The sequence below is a fragment of the Cydia fagiglandana genome, chromosome 15, assembly GCF_963556715.1.
Source record: "Cydia fagiglandana chromosome 15, ilCydFagi1.1, whole genome shotgun sequence".
NCBI lineage: Eukaryota > Metazoa > Arthropoda > Insecta > Lepidoptera > Tortricidae > Cydia > Cydia fagiglandana.
The window spans coordinates 4,593,859-4,610,637 of NC_085946.1; the positions used below are offsets into that span (position 1 = coordinate 4,593,859).

The following is a 16,779-nucleotide window of genomic DNA, read 5'->3' on the forward strand; positions in this document are numbered from 1 at the left end:
GATAAACTGTACGTCAAATGGCGGCAAATGAAAACTTTTTTCACGCACGTCACGCATCCGTAGTTTTTTTTTTAAATTCAGATACAAACTAGAGTCGGGGTCGATTACCATATCGTCCGATACCAACTTACATGCGAGATTTGTCAATATTGTATGCAATTGTCATTTGATTTCGAATAAAACGTCATCTCAACTGATATTAGAATAGGGGTCAAATCAAATTGCTTTTTTTTCAGAGATGTTCGTAATTTGAAATGCATTACCAAATCGATTTTGATATAGTAATGAAGCTATTACCATATTTTCACAGATAAGAAATTTGCTGTAACAAAACAGTTTATCGTAATGTGGGCCATTATTTACGAATTTTGAAGGCATCATAGACAGTTTATGATATGTGTGTAGATAAAATCATTTTGAACACCTCGCCCGCTTAGCAACTTCTGCTGCTGACTGTACCTAACCTTTCTCAAATGCCCCGCTAGATGTCGCTCTGCTTACCGCAAACTAGCTAACGGTATGATCTCGCAGTGTACTGAAGTAGCTTTCGTTTGATTGTCGTGGTTGTTAAATATATTTATATATTAATTTTTGAATGTGGAGTGCATATTTTTGCTCTTCACTACCAATATCAGGGCTGCCAGATCATAGAATTGGATACGAAATTCGTATAATCGATTTTTTATCGTATCCATTAGGTATAGTTGGTCAATTGGTATAATTGGATACAAAAAAAAACACCGGTATCAAACTACTGACATGCTTTAAAAAACAGTGTGCCAATACTGTTTAAACGATTTAATGGAACGGCAACTACTTAAATACACGTCAACGTGGGCTATAACCGCGAAATTTTAAGTTCGGAAAATGCGGGCTTCGTTCTCTGTCACTCTTATTACGCCTTCATTGGAGTAAAAGGGGAAGATCCTCGCAATTTGGGGCTTACCGCGAAAACCGAAATTCGCCAGATTTAAAAAAATCAATATAAAATTAATCGGTTTTTTTTTTAATTTTGTACTCGTATATAATAATGCAATCGAATTTCGGATAATTGCGGGCACTGGATCGTATAATCAAGATTTATGTACTGGCAGCCCTGCTCAATATGTTTTAAATCCTTTACCAGGCTAAAGGGATACATATTTCCCACATACGGCACCTCATACATGTTTCTATTTTCGATGAGTAAAGATCGGTTTCCCTAGGATAGCGGTGCCGTCATATAGCGGCCGACTCCATACTAAATAATACGGCTAAATATGGATGTCGTAGTATTTGTATGGAGACGGCCGCTATATGACGGCACCGCTATTCTAGGAAACTAGAGCATAACACTGGCATTTAGTTGTCATTTTTGAACTGTTAGCCTGGTTTAGAAATAATAATTATATTCTGGATTCTGGCAAACGATTTCTAAAATGAAAACGCGAAGGTTTGATCTCCAATACGAAATTTGAGTTTTTGGCCTTTTTCTACTAGAAAATTGGTAATGCAAGGCTATAATAAAGTCAGACCAAAGATGGCAGCGATATTGACAGCGCAGACTATGCAAGTGTTATTATAAACGTCAACTTCTACGGCGTTTACTTTTAACACTTACACAGTCTGGGCTATCGCTGCCAACTTAGCTTGGTCATAGAGAAATATAGTTACACAAGAGTGCTCACTCATCAGTTTTGGTCCCAGGAATATTAGTATTTCCATAGCAACTTTCATAGTCTACATCTAGCATCCAGTAGCGGAATTATCAGTACTTTAAGTAGTAGTAGTAGTAGTTCTGTCAAGTGACAATAGATGTAGCACCGACCGGAAACTCTAATCTCAACAACATAAGACTTTCCGGTCGGTGCTATAACTGATGTATGGAGTTGGCACTCTTGTATAACCATATTTCTCTATGACTTGGTGTGACTCAACAAATTCTACAATATAATAAGTATGTGTTCTGGGCTGAACAAAGTGAACAATGTACAAAAAGTACGTTATTACGGTATACAAATTATTGAAATGAAACACATACACCAAACCAAGACACTCCAGGGTAGGGAATGCAATAACCGCCCAAACTTCATAACTATAAAATATGACCTTGGACGTGATACAATATTCAATAAAAATATTTCATAAATAAGGGAAGTAAATTTTGTATATTTTAGTTATTAAAGTCCAGGAATGACAAAAATTATAGTCACAGGCGTCACAGCCAAAAAAGGAAGGATTTTGTAGTCATTAGATGATAAAAACATACAATTTAAGTCATAAATGAATAACCGAAAGTAACCGTAACCGGTTATTCGAGTTTCCAATATTTGGTTATGAAATGTTGTCAAAATATTCGGTTATAACCGAATATTTCGGTTACGGTTATAACCGGTTTGCATTCCCTACTCCAGAGTAATCTATGTGAATCTAGTGTTGCTAATTTAAAGGTATTAGACATTATTTATTCAAATTCCAGATATTAAAACGTCTCGAAGACAGCTACAAAGTGCTAAAGAGAAAACCGAAAGAACACTCAAAAGAAATAGCCTACTACCTACATTTTATATCGGAACTTCGAGCTTCATGCTTCGCCAGTCTATCGACAGGTGGCGCTAGCTACGGACGGCGTTATATCGCGCTCCAGCTACTTAGCTGGCTGGGACATCTACATCTTGCAGAAGATAGGTATGTTTAGGCACAGACAGGAAAAGTATACAAATATTAGTCATAGAAAACCAGCAGAGTATAAATATAGTCTACTACTTAAACTTTGTATGTGGACTCCGAGACAGACTAAAAGTATTCTGACTTTGAGCTTTAGACATAGACGGTAAAAGTATATATGGTACATTGGTCATAGGAAATCAGCAGAGTATAAATATAGCCTACTACATGAAATTTGTATGTGGCTCCGAGCTTCGTACCATTCTTAGCTAGCTGGGACATCTACTATTGAAAGGCTAGGAGCAGTATGTTAAGCCACAGACAAAAATGGTGTATTCTTGACTGCCTTTGACAGACAGAGTGCTACCTCACAGGACTCGAATGTCTACTAAAGTGATCCAATAAGGGCCACTTGTATCATCCCACTAACTCGGGGTTAACCGGTTAAACCGTTAACCCAGTGTCAAATTGTACTGGTAACCATTGTAATTCCAGGTTTAACCGGTTAACCCCGGGTTAGTGAATGGTGCAAGTGGCTGTAAGTGTTACAAAAGTCAATACTGAATGGAAACTCTAGAGTCAAAGGTGTGATGGTTTTGTTTTTCTTTTAGGACGTGGACGGAGGAGCGAGCTGAAATATTGTACAATCTTCTCGAAGATAGTTATGAGAACAATAAAGTTCTCGCCCTAGAGGTGCTAAAGAATTGCCCAGCGGAGTTGATAAAGGTAATGTTGCATTGAAGATTAATATATCACTATATATTATAAAACAAAGTCCCCGCCGCGTCTGTCTGTCTATCTGTATGTAATATTAAATAGATTAACTGATATTTTTGAATATTGCTTTCGAACAGGGTTGATCAATACATCCAAGTAGTTATCACTTATTAGAACACTTCACTCATCACTTTAAAAAAAACTCAATTTTACCAATCACGGACATTACTCTCAACTCACCTAACAATAACAACCTTAGTCATTTAACTAATATTTTCCCTATTTTCGACAAATACCTGTTTTCAGCCAGTACAGTCACCAGACTACGTCGCGGACGCGATAGCTCAAGCCTCATCGGTGCGGCCGACGGACTGCGTGGCCGCCTCTTACAAACTGTTGCTAATGCTGTCTTTGCCAGCGGAATTTCAACCTTATTACAAAGATCAGTAAGTCTTACATTATGTTACTTTACACAGGCTTAATACCACTTTTACTCGATATTAAACTTTCGTGAGACATATTTTAAATTGTTTATACGACAACGGTTTCACTCACTTGATTTTTTTTTTTTAATTCAAGTGAGTGAAACCGTTGTCGTATAAACAACCACTTTTATTATTTATAATTATACATATTATTTAGTACTTATTAGAAAACTAAAACTTGAGCGTAGGATGTAAGTAACTTAATTTAGTATTGTTTTCAATCTGACTCCACAAGACAGGCGTAGCCCAGTGTGGCAGTCATAGATTAAGAAAAGCTTTTTTTGGCAAATAAAACTATTTTATTTATTTATTTTATTTTAGAAAGAAATGGCTGTATTGTTTTGATTTCAGTGACGTGCCCTCGCCGGCATGTTTCGGCCTCCTGCACAAGATTCTAAGCGTGTTGAGAGAGCAATGTGCTAGAGCGAAGGACATACTCCGCGCGGCCCGCGACGCGCCCATGTACGGGCTCGTACACTGCCTCGCGAGGCTTATAGGTGGCCTCGACGCTAGGTGAGCTATAGTTCCAAATAGGGATGTGATTCGGTCAAATTGTGTTTTTTGAAAAACTAATTATTTAAATGTACAGCGAATAAAATAATTTAAATAAATTTTCGGTTACTGATGAAGTTAAAGTGACATCACAAAGTTTGTGTCTCCCCCCTCCCCCATGTCACAATATGTCACTTTTTTTTTACCCCCTCCCTCCCCCTAAACGTGTGATGTAATTAATGGATGACCCCTTACTGAGGACAGCGCCATTCCTATTAATATTCGTATACATTTCCAATTTTAATTTCGTTCATTGAGACCAACTTGTATCACTTGTATTTTTATTGAGTAGGTAGGTACTTACGTAAACAACAACACAACACAACATTGTTACAAAACATCATTGTTAGTACAGCCGCCATCAGATATATCGTAGCGACCAAGGTGCTCACAAATATCTGAACACGCCTCTATTGTCAAGGCGTTAGAGTGCGTTCGCATATTTTTGAGCACCTCGGCAGCTCCGATATATCTGGCGACTGTACTACATAGTATGTAGTACAGTCGCCAGATATATCGCAAGGTTATATTATAACCTTTTTTGTTTAAAATTTATGAAGGATTATTTCTTACCTTGACACTTTTTTCCTAACTCTAATACTTTTCTCAAAAATAAAAAAAACCGTAAACCGGGATATATTTCATGCTAAAAGGGGGGGTTGCGTCAGGGGGAGGGGGAGGGACGCTAGTGTGAGTATACATTAGAACATAATTTAACCGAATCAATGGGCGAAATGTGTCAGTAGAAAGAAAGGAGAGATATATACCTTTCTATCACAGGGATATGTATCACTCTTTTATATCTTTACCCGTATATCAGTTGTTCCGCTCGCAACTGTAGCAGACGCTTGCTGACTATGTGTCATCTTATGTGTGTGTGTGTGTGTGTGTGTGTGTGTGTGTGTGTGTGTGTGTGTGTGTGTGTGTGTGTGTGTGTGTGTGTGTGTGTGTGTGTGTGTGTGTGTGTGTGTGTGTGTGTGTGTGTGTGTGTGTGTGTGTGTGTGTGTGTGTGTGTGTGTGTGTGTGCGTGTGCGTGTGCGTGCGCGTGCGCGTGCGTGTGCGTGTGTGTGTGTGTGTGAGAGAGAGAGAGAGAGAGAGAGAGAAAGTAGTGATAGTAGCGAGCGAGAAATACTATACTTACCCATCCCTAGTTCCAAATCTATCTACTGCAGCATTTAGTTTGCCCGTTTCTGGACACGCATACTGGAACCAGTTGTGGCCCGCGTGTCGACATCCCGTTTCCCGCGTATTAGGGTTGAAAATTCTCGAAAAAATCAAATCGTTTTGAAATTTTAGCTTTTTTCCGTATTTTTCAGTTTTTTGGGAAAGAAATGAAACTTTTTTAAACTAAAGACAACGTCAAAGTCAATAGACATTTTCACAAACGATCGCCAGCCAGCATTTAGATAACAGAACACACGACTAAGCAGTTGTTGTAGTTACCTAAACTATGAATTAAATATGTATAAATCGAAAAATTCACAAGTTCTTTTCAAAGTGCGCTTTTTTTTTCGTTTATTTTCGCTTTCTTTTTCTGAAAAACATATAAAGTAACCGACATTGTTTTTTCCCGAATAAAAATTAAAAAAAACATGGCTTTTAGAAAAAAACGGGAATTTTTCCGCATATCGAACTATTTGAATACTTTCGATGCTACCTACTAGGCTACAACATGACGCTGAATATACGTCATACATTCGACTTCTCTTGTGCAATGTCTAAAACAATAGTCGTAAGAATAGTTGTAATGAGAAAAATGTTCAACAACTACATTCGTTCCCAGTGCCATAGCCAACAACGGCTGGTGGTCTGCCCTGATCGCAGACATCGTCACTACATGTGAGAGCGTCAACAGCCGCGTGGCGGGCGTGGTGACGGCCGCCAGCCCCGAGGGTCTGCTGCCCGGAGACACGAGCTCCGACACCAGCGGGTACACCTTACAGATATACTTAGAGAAGCTACAACAACTACATTCGTTCCCAGTGCCATAGCCAACAACGGCCGGTGGTCTGCCCTGATCGCAGACATCGTCACCACATTTGTGAGAGCGTCGACAGCCGCGTGTCGGGCGTGGTGACGGCCGCCAGCCCCGAGGGTCTGCTGCCCGGAGACACCAGCTCCGATACCAGCGGGTACACCTTACAGATATACTTAGAGAAGCTACAACAACTACGTTCCCAGTGCCATAGCCAACAACGGCCGGTGGTCTGCCCTGGTCGCAGACATCGTCACCACATTTGAGAGCGTCGACAGCCGCGTGTCGGGCGTGGTGACGGCCGCCAGCCCCGAGGGTCTGTTGCCCGGAGACACCAGCTCCGACACCAGCGGGTACACCTTACAGATATACTTAGAGGAGCTACAACAACTACATTCGTTCCCAGTGCCATAGCCAACAACGGCCGGTGGTCTGCCCTGGTCGCAGACATCGTCACCACATTTGAGAGCGTCGACAGCCGCGTGTCGGGCGTGGTGACGGCCGCCAGCCCCGAGGGTCTGTTGCCCGGAGACACCAGCTCCGACACCAGCGGGTACACCTTACAGATATACTTAGAGGAGCTACAACAACTACATTCGTTCCCAGTGCCATAGCCAACAACGGCCGGTGGTCTGCCCTGGTCGCAGACATCGTCACCACATGTGAGATATACTTAGAGGAGCTGTTTTTCAAAATTAAACATATGTACATACATATAATCATGCCTATTTCCCGGAGGGGTAGGCAGAGCCCACGGATTTCCACTTGCTACGATCCTGACATACCTCTTTCGCTTCCTTCACTCTTATAACATTCCTCATACACGCTCGCCGGTTTAAGGTGCTCTTGACCAGGCCTTTTTTCAGAAAATTAAACATCTGCCATTATTAGAATATAAAAGCTCCAGCAGTCAAGTTTGAGTAGGACTCGCGCTCCTAAGGTTGGTATTGCACCTTTCCAATTTTTTGGTCCAATGTGCATTGCGTCTCACTCTCTTAGGGCCAGTTGCACCAACCACATTTGACAGACTGATCAACGTCAGCCGGCGCGCCCCAGCGCTTTACTATAAAACTTTCCATACATAAAAATTTTGCGAACTCTTTAACGATACAAACAGTTTGGTGCAACCGAGCCTTAAGGCCTGTGCAGTGTGCACACCGGCTGCGTGTGCGTGACGTGCACGTGCGCGTGCAAGCCGGTGTGGCTCGGCCTTTAATCACTAAGCAAAATGTGAATGGTATTCCATTATATATCTACCCTAACGTTCGACGTCAACTCACAATTTTTGTAACAATTTTTTTATATCAGCCTGTCTAATTTATGTTTTTTTTTATGGGCAGCGGCGCGCGGCTGGAAGACGGGCGCGCGGTGACGGCGCAAATGCTGCTGCTGTGCGCCTGGCGGTCTGTCAAAGAGGTAGAACTAATCTTCTTCTTCCTCGCGTTATCCCGGCATTTTGCCACGGCTCATGGGAGCCTGGGGTGCCGCTTGACAACTAATCCCAGGAATTGACGTAGGCACTAGTTTTTACGAAAGCGACTGCCATCTGACCTTCCAACCCAGTGGGGAAACTAGGCCTTATTGGAATTAGTCCGGTTTCCTCACGATGTTTTCCTTCACCGAAAAGTAACTGGTAAATATCAAATGATATTTTAAAAAAATGTTTCTAATTTTATACGTCAATGTGCACGTTTGAAAGCTCACGATTTCTCTGTATTCACAGACGTCTCTCCTCCTTGGCTCCATCGTGTCTCGCTTGTGTCTCGAGGGCGAAGCCCTCTCGTGGACGCTGAGCGCGAAGCAAGTTGAAGATATCGGCGAACATCTCATCATGCTTCTGTCCACGGTGAAGCACCGAGGGGCTTTTGAACAGGCTTATGTTGGCTTCACACTACTCCTGGGTAGGTTAGTATCCCCTGTATGGAGAGCGAAGCCCCCTTGTGATTGCTGGTCGCTAAGCAGGTTGACGACATCAGGGAACATCTGATCATGCTTCTGTCCACGGTGAAGCTTGCGGGGCTTTTGAACAGGCTTATGTTGGCCTCACACTACTCCTGGGCAGGTTAGTATCCCCTGTATGGTGGGCCAAGCCCCCTTGTGATTGCTGGTCGCTAAGCAGGTTGACGACATCAGGGAAAATCTGATCATGCTTCTGTCCACGGTGAAGCTTGCGGGGCTTTTGAACAGGCTTACGTTGGCTTCACGCTACTCCTGGGCAGGTTAGTATCCCCTGTATGGAGGGCGAAGCCCCCTTGTGATTGCTGGTCGCTAAGCAGGTTGACGACATCAGGGAACATCTGATCATGCTTCTGTCCACGGTGAAACATTGCGGGGTTTTTGAACAGGCTTATGTTGGCTTCACACTACTCCTGGGCAGGTTAGTATCTGTATGGAGGGCGAAGCCCCCTTGTAATTGCTGGTTGCTTAGCAGGTTGACGACATCAGGGAACATCTGATCATGCTTCTGTCCACGGTGAAGCATCGCGTGGCTTTTGAATAGGCTTATGTTGACTTCACACTACTCCTGGGCAGGTTAGTGTAGCCTCTGTATGGAGGGCGAAGCCCCCTTGTGATTGCTGGTTGCTAAGCAGGTTGACGACATCAGGGAACATCTGATCATGCTTCTGTCCACGGTGAAGCATTGCGGGGCTTTTGAACAGGCTTTTGTTGGCTTCACACTACTCCTGGGCAGGTTAGTGTTCCCCCTGTATGGAGCGCGAAGACCCTTGTGGTTGCTGGTCGCTAAGCAGATTGAAGACATCGGGAAGCATCTCATCATGTTACTTCTTCTTCTTTGTCGTATCCTCATGGATGAGGGACGTGACGAATGTGGACACTTTTCACCAGCGCTCTCCAAGCCGCTCTGTCTTGGGCCCAGTGCATGCTAGCCTGCAATGTGGCGTTTGTCTCTGACGTTATTCTGTCCGACAAACGCGTGGCCATACGTCCACCCCTACGCTTCATGTTACTATCTACTGTGAAACACCGCAGGACCTTTGAATAGGCTTATGTTGGCTTCACACGCTACTACTGGGCAGTTTAGTGTCGCCTCTGTATGAAGGGCGAAGAGACTATATTATTATTAAGAATACAAACTAAAAAATAATAAACGCATATTTTGCTGACCGGCCGTAAGAGGCCGAACCACGAGTTAAAGTGCATTGCAATTTTTTTTACAATAAATAACATGCACTCTTTGGGCGAGAGTGTCTAATAAGGCTTCTGGTAAAACCTTCATGTTCTCATAGTTATTTTTTAATCACATTTCCAGATTATGGAAATGCAAAAGCGCCCTGCACCAGCTGCCTTTACAGTGGTTCTCATCTATAGAGCGCGGCTTCGTGATACCCGCCGACGGTTCCACCGAGTACTGCGCGACCCGACGCGGGGCCGGTCTGCCCTTCATGATTCAGGTCACCAAGAGATAGATATTATAGGTGTAGATTATGAGTTATGATGTAAATGCAAGAGCGCCCTGCATCACTTGCTTCGTATTCTATGCTGATGATTCTACTTCTATCAGTAGTTTAACCCTTAGACCATTTAAAAATATCAAGCGCTGCGTTATAGAGTTGACTACATTTATCGAGTTTTTAAATAATAAATCTCTGAATTTACAAAAAAATATCATATTTAACAAAATTTGGTCAGAAATAAAAGCAATTTTTTTATGGTTTTTAGTTTTCTGGCCCAGTAGTGGGACGTATAGAGGCTATTTTTTTTTGAATTTTCTGCAAAGGTATATCCATATATATATCGGATGTGTCAGAAATGCGCCTATTCAAGTATTCACAATTGTGAATAGGCTTTTAAAAGCCTCGCTTATTGAATAACAACGTCCAGGGCGGGAGTGATTCGTGAATATAGGCGCAGAAGAGCATAGTCGTCAGATCTGGAGGCATTCCAATACTCGTGTGTTGTATTATTCAGGCGTTGGTAACAACAGAGCTAGCAGCGGAGTCCACCGCACCTCGCGGCCGCTTACTTCATCGCTGCCTCGCCCTCTGCCTCGCCGTGGCTCGCGACCCTCCCGGCCCCGCCGACGCGGCGCGCGCGCATCTAGTACTACGGGCTCTATACAGACACACCACACCGCCGGCGGCACACACGGCCGACGCCATCATGGTGGCGGTGCGAGGGTTCGAGGCCGACACGTGGACAGTGAGTGACTACTTATATCGAGCGGGATGTGAACCGCGATTACCTTTTTATTGTTGCTTTTGTTACCCGTAAACAAAATGCATGTAACCGCGTCGAAATATCGGCACCTCGAAAACCATACAAACCATAGTGATCGAAATGTATAAAAAGTACCACCTGTATTTATTACCTATGTTATACAATAGTTATTTACGATACAAGTGCGAAAAAGAGGAAATTCGAAACGAGTGGCGATAAATTAAAACACGACCGAAGGGAGTGTTTTAAATCGACAGGAGTTGCGAATTACCTATTCGCACGTGTATCGTACAACGTTTTACAGTACATATGGCCCTTTAAACTTTTGACATCGCACGAAAAGTGCTATTTTACGTACTAGTGCGGGAAAATAGGACCATATGTACTGTAAATACGTTTCTGATTCTGACGGTAATCACGGTTCATATCCGGGTGAAACTAACCGAACGTCCGTGGATCATTCCAAACTGTCAGTGAGTTTACACGATTTTTAGGGTTCCGTAGCCAAATGGCAAAAAACGGAACCCTTAAACCGTAAACCGCAATTTTATTATGTTACTTGCTGCTACGGAACCCTTCATGGGCGAGTCCGACTCGCACTTGGCCGCTTTTTTTCTTTGACCTCCAAAGCTGTCATCTGACGCTCGCGGCCCCAGCCCGTTGTCAAACTTATCACACGATAAGCGTGGCTTTCTCACACAGCTTTGAGCTTAAATAGTAGCGCTTTTTGGGGTTTCGTAATAATTTATTTTCGCAAACTCTGCCGACGGAATGAACTGAAAATGAAATATGACATCTCTAAAGTTAACGACGCCAAAGAAGATTAAGGGTCGGTTGCACCAAACTGTTCGTATCGTTAAAGAGTTCGCTAAATTCTTATGTATGGAAAATTTCATCGGCTGACGTTGATCAGTCTGTCAAATGTGATTGGTGCAACTGGCTCTAAAACTTTACTGGCTCAATATTACAAAGTTCTATGTACATTTTCAAGATAATTAAAATTAAACTTAATGTCATTATGACAATGTTCAAATTTCAATTCCATAAAATTGAAACATAGAACCCCGGAATATTAGGCCAGTGACTTGTAGGTAAGTAGATGAGAAATTTGACAGAATTATTAACGTAATTTACTTTTCTCAAACATGCAATGAAATATTAATGTTATGTTCCTTATAATAGGCTGCGAAGTATGACGTTTCAGGTGCGGCTAGGACAAAAGGTCGTTAATGGAATTTCATACACATCTTGCAGGCCTAGGCCGGCAAAGTCCTCTTTTTTAATTTTCATTTCACAGATATTTGTGACACAGCATCGTGGCATTCATCCATTAAAAAAAACTAGAGGCAGTATTTGCTTTATGGTTCGTAATGACACTCTGCCACTAACCCTAAAAAAAAAACAAAAAACAATGTTTGCTATAATTTGCAGTTTTATTTGTATAAAATCAACATGAACTTAATACATTATATAATTCTATAATTTTAAATTATAAATTTAACTACACAAATAAAAACATTTAAAATTTTTCATCTAAACGTTAGCGGTAAAAAGGTCTTCTCAAACACGCGTAGTTATATTTTTTAAATTGTTATGGAGGTAAAGTTGAAAAATATTCATTCTGTTTTATTGGATTTATGGTGCGTTGTTGATTTTTTGACTATGAGTTCCGACGAAATAATGAAATTAATATTATTTGTAATCGTAGGTGTTGGAATTGGCAGCGTAAGCAGAATTGATTTTAAATAACTTGCTGCCTCTGCCGCCAAGTCAAAGACGAAGTATGTATATGGTTGCTTATGGCAATTTTATTATTTGAGAAACTAAGAAAAATGGCTTACAGTTTATTAGAAACAGTTTTGTGGCATATTTTAAATGAATGTAACTACAAATTCGTCAACACTGTGGAAATTATACTTATTTACTTCATGCATAAAGCAACGATGTATGTGAAACATGATATCAACATGAAAGACTATGTAAACTTATGTGACGAAAACGACAGTCAGACGGATACAAGGCGAAAAAATCAAGGATACATGAAAATATACGGGTAGTAAAAATACACGACTCGTGTAAAACATACGCGTGATAATGATATAGGTACGTGTTGGTTATATTTTGGGTGTAGTTTACTTTTAGTTTTTTCTATAAATAAGACTTGGGTTTCGTGGATTTTTTATTTTATTTATTTCATTGCATGTTTGAGAAAAGCACTATACATACCTCGGCAGGAAATGGGGTTGCCCGCGCTCAGACCTATCCGGCCTCGCTTCGCTCGGCCGTCTATATGTCTTCGGCCGGCAACCCCTTTTGTCCCGGCCTCTGTAGTAATGTACTATTATTTTCAGGAGCGAAACTCATCGACTCTCCTGTTCAGCGCACTGACAGTCCGCGTGTTTGGCGTAGCACGTTCGAGCGGGCACAAGCTATCCGCGCGTAACACTATGACGGGCCGGATTTTCTTCCTGCGTTACCCGCAGCTCTACGACTTTCTACTGGTGAGAATAATAAAGTATCCTATGATGATTTATGACAAAATTGTTCATATTAGTGTCAATCCTGTAGCCCGTTCCAACAGGCACAAGCTATTCGGCTATATATAAACCGGCCAAGTACGAGTCGGACTCGCGCAGGCCTCACTTAAATATTTATTTAATTCTGGTTTTTGTATTTGTTTTTATAGCGGCAACAGAAATACATCATCTGTAAAAATTTCAACTGTCTAACTATCACGGTTCCTGAGATACCTACAGCCTGGTGACAGTCAGACAGTGGAGTCTTAGTAATAGGGTCACGTTTTTACCCTTTGGGTACGGAACCCTATTAGCACAAATGACAATAAATATATTACAGATACAGACTACAGACTTATCTAAAGATTTCAGTTGAAACAAAGGGTTAGTCTTCAAATATTTATTTTTTCTGTTTCAGGATCAATTAAAATCGGTGTCACCGGAGTCGACACTGCGGCCGTCCTTGTTCCCTACGTTATTACTGCTGGCCCGTCTCTATCCCTCCGCGCTCGAGGGAACTGTGTCCAATTTGAAGGTTATTTTTATTTATTAAAACTCTGTGGGAGATTCTTCTCTCATTTTCGCTGACCTGAGCTAAGCGAGATGGCTGTATGTCGAAGATTACGGGTATCATATTTTTAAATTTAATTTTTTTAAAGTGTTAAGAAAAAAACTTGAACTCGCTCAAAAATAAAATTGTGCATTTTAGGAGTAATTTTCATATTTTTAGCTTTTGTAGCATTGTATATTTTTACCTTTGTGATATGGTAGTGCCAATGCAACACTTCATTTTACCAGAAAAACTATTTCATTTTATACCAACGCACCTTAAATACTGATTTAAATTTTCGCGATTATTAAACATTATCAAACTGCACAACGGGACTTAATCACGTATTTAAGTTTTTAGTACATTGTAGGAGAGGACGGAAAACGGCTAAAAGATGGACGAGTGAGTTCGAGGGCCGACACGTTAGTGGAGGCCCTCGAATAATACGAGTCCATCTTTAGCGTTTCCGGCCGAGGCATTACATAGTGCTTTTCACGACTACTGCGAGGAAATAAGAAAACATTTACATAACTATAAGTACTAGCCCGCGATTTCTCTGGTAGCAAATTACTAGCCACTGCCTGTACTGTCTCTTGAATTTCGGTAGGCGTCAGCTTAAGAATATCATTTTCTTCAATAGAAGAACTCATTTTTATAGCGAGCGGAGATACGCGTTTCTTATATTTTTTAGTCAAACACAATATACACTATCCAATTCAGTAAGTATTTTCAGATCCCGCCTTTTTTACTTTTTTTACCACTTTTAAGAGGCGTTTTTCTGTTATTTGCTTCAAACCGACTCTAAAATTAGAAGCGTTTTTGCTAAAAAAAACCACAAACAGCTACAAAAGTCAAAAACGCCTTAAGCGTGAACTGAATGGATAATTGTTAAAAAAAAATGAAGTGAATGGTTTTGTCATTTCTTTTTTTTTTAAACAAGAAATTGGTTCTATAAATAACCTAATTTTATTTTTGAAGGAAAAAGTTGCGCAAAAAAAGACCTTTTATTGTTTTTTATGTTTTAAATGATATTCATTGCTGTAGCGAACTGTCACCAATGACAGATGATGATAACAATGAAACATTGTAGTAGTGGTGGTTGAGGTGCTACAGCTATTGCCTACTTTCCAGCTTGGTTTTAGACCATCTATTGCTACATTTCCGAACAGTGGCGTGAAAAAGATTTACCTCCGAGCCCACGGGGACAACGCCGTCCTCGAAACATCGGAGGTAAATCTTAAAACTTAAATACGCGATTAAGCACCTTAAATAATCGTTGACATTAGACAAGTTATAGTTGGTCAAACCAATTTGTCAGTCAGTAAGAACCAGAAAAACTATACACATCCTTTTCTTTAGGGTGCTAGTACTAGTGTAAGACACAGATAGTATGATTCTCTGTGTCTATGATTGAAATGAGACATTACTTTGACAAACTAATACTAGGTAATACGTGTAGGGCAGATTGTGACATAGTACTGGTATTGCAGCTGGAGCGCTTCCTCCCGCACCTGGTGGCGCTGGGCGGCGCGCGCGACGCCGCCCCGCGCCGCCTCGCCGCGCGCGCAGCCGCGCCGCTCGTGGCTCCACACAAGTATGTACCATCCTCCTTATTCAGAATACTTTACGGGCCTCATTTAGTTAAATGATGTTTTATCCCTTTCTTACAATTACATAAAGTCGAAACGACAGATTCATTTAGGCCAGTAACGCATTATGAATTATGAATAACGCCATATGTGTATACTATAGTGTACAACGACCGCGTCAATGCCGCTGCCGTTCATCAAAACTACTCGTTCCACTTTTCGTGTATGTAACTAATGTCAAAGAAAATTTAGTATAGAAGCGTATTAAATAATTACTAATAATAATTTCAGCCTATATACATACGTCCCAAAGAACAGCACAGGGCACAGGTCTCCACTCATGCGCGAGAAAGCTTGGGCTATAGTCCCCACGCTAGCCCAATGCGGATTGAGGACTTCACATACACCTTTGTTTTTCTTCATAGATATGTAGTTCTCGCGTCGTGTTCCTCATTGCTGAGAGTCGTGAAATCCCCCGTGGAATAGATAACCTATGACGGTGTCCCGCCATCTGCGCCTGTTTTTAGGGTTCCGTACCCAAAGAGTAAAACGGGACCCTATTACTAAGACTCCGCTGTCCGTCCGTCCGTCCGTCCGTCTGTCTGTCACCAGGCTGTATCTCACGAACCGTGATAGCTACAGTTGAAATTTTCACAAATGATGTATTTCTGTTGCCGCTATAACAACAAATACTAAAACGTACGGAACTTTCGGTGGGCGAGTTCGACTCGCACTTGTCCGGATTTTTTGGCATCTTGAAGCGAGACGTGCACTTGAGTGCAGGGACCGTATAACCGGTTTTATTAAATACCTGTATATAAACTGTCAAACGAATACCGGTTAAAATGTTATACCTATATTCGAATTAGAGGTATTGCTGTCATTCCGTTTTTGTCTTTATTGCTAAACTACACTAATTGACATAATGAAATACCGGTATTCATTAATACCTCAATAATAACAGGTATTCAGTATACCGGTAATGGTTATCGTATTTAATACCGGTATTCATTGCACTTGATCAAAGAGTAACCAAAAACTTTGCGACAAGAGGTTAAAGTTGTTGTTAAGTCCTCATGCTAATATTGATCGCAGTACAAGCGAAATATTTCATAATTTAACCACGAGCGTAGCAAGTGGTTCGAAATTGCGACCGTTTCAAAGCACGAGGTTAATGAATGAATTAATGAAAAGAATTAACCCCAGAAAACATTTCCATATGAAATATGAGCGCCGCGCCGGCGCGCCGCCGCCGCCATCAAAATTTTCGCGCCGCCGCCGCCGCCAAAATTTTCGCGTCGCCGCTGCCGACACTGCGCTATCGCCGTGGCATCGGCGTGACCTTGTTAGATACTAGAGTCTGTCTAAGCTAACTTTGCACCGATTTGAACAGAACAAAGTGAGGGAGTGTTATTATAATATAAACGTCATATTTTCATAGAAATTTGACATTAACGATGATATTTACACACGTTGTCGTTGCAAATGCTATGCAGATTAGTTTGATCGGGAATTTATTGCTTTTATATAAGGTGCTAACAAATTACAGCTTGGCAAAAAAGAGTAGAAA

General features: G+C 41.4%; 1 protein-coding gene across 1 annotated transcript in view; it reads left to right on the plus strand.

Annotated features, from left to right (window-relative positions):
• LOC134671568 (tRNA (32-2'-O)-methyltransferase regulator THADA) overlaps positions 1 to 16,779 on the plus strand; it is a 39,400-nt gene that overhangs the window by 13,838 nt on the left and 8,783 nt on the right. The window contains exons 11-24 of the mRNA XM_063529427.1: positions 2,459 to 2,667; positions 3,258 to 3,372; positions 3,670 to 3,809; positions 4,200 to 4,361; positions 6,184 to 6,330; positions 6,392 to 6,605; positions 6,654 to 6,928; positions 7,716 to 7,791; positions 8,099 to 8,280; positions 9,647 to 9,788; positions 10,306 to 10,536; positions 12,906 to 13,055; positions 13,489 to 13,605; positions 15,111 to 15,214. Of these exons, the coding sequence (XP_063385497.1) occupies positions 2,459 to 2,667; positions 3,258 to 3,372; positions 3,670 to 3,809; positions 4,200 to 4,361; positions 6,184 to 6,330; positions 6,392 to 6,605; positions 6,654 to 6,928; positions 7,716 to 7,791; positions 8,099 to 8,280; positions 9,647 to 9,788; positions 10,306 to 10,536; positions 12,906 to 13,055; positions 13,489 to 13,605; positions 15,111 to 15,214 (2,264 nt within the window). The remainder of the gene's footprint in view (positions 1 to 2,458; positions 2,668 to 3,257; positions 3,373 to 3,669; positions 3,810 to 4,199; positions 4,362 to 6,183; positions 6,331 to 6,391; positions 6,606 to 6,653; positions 6,929 to 7,715; positions 7,792 to 8,098; positions 8,281 to 9,646; positions 9,789 to 10,305; positions 10,537 to 12,905; positions 13,056 to 13,488; positions 13,606 to 15,110; positions 15,215 to 16,779) is intronic.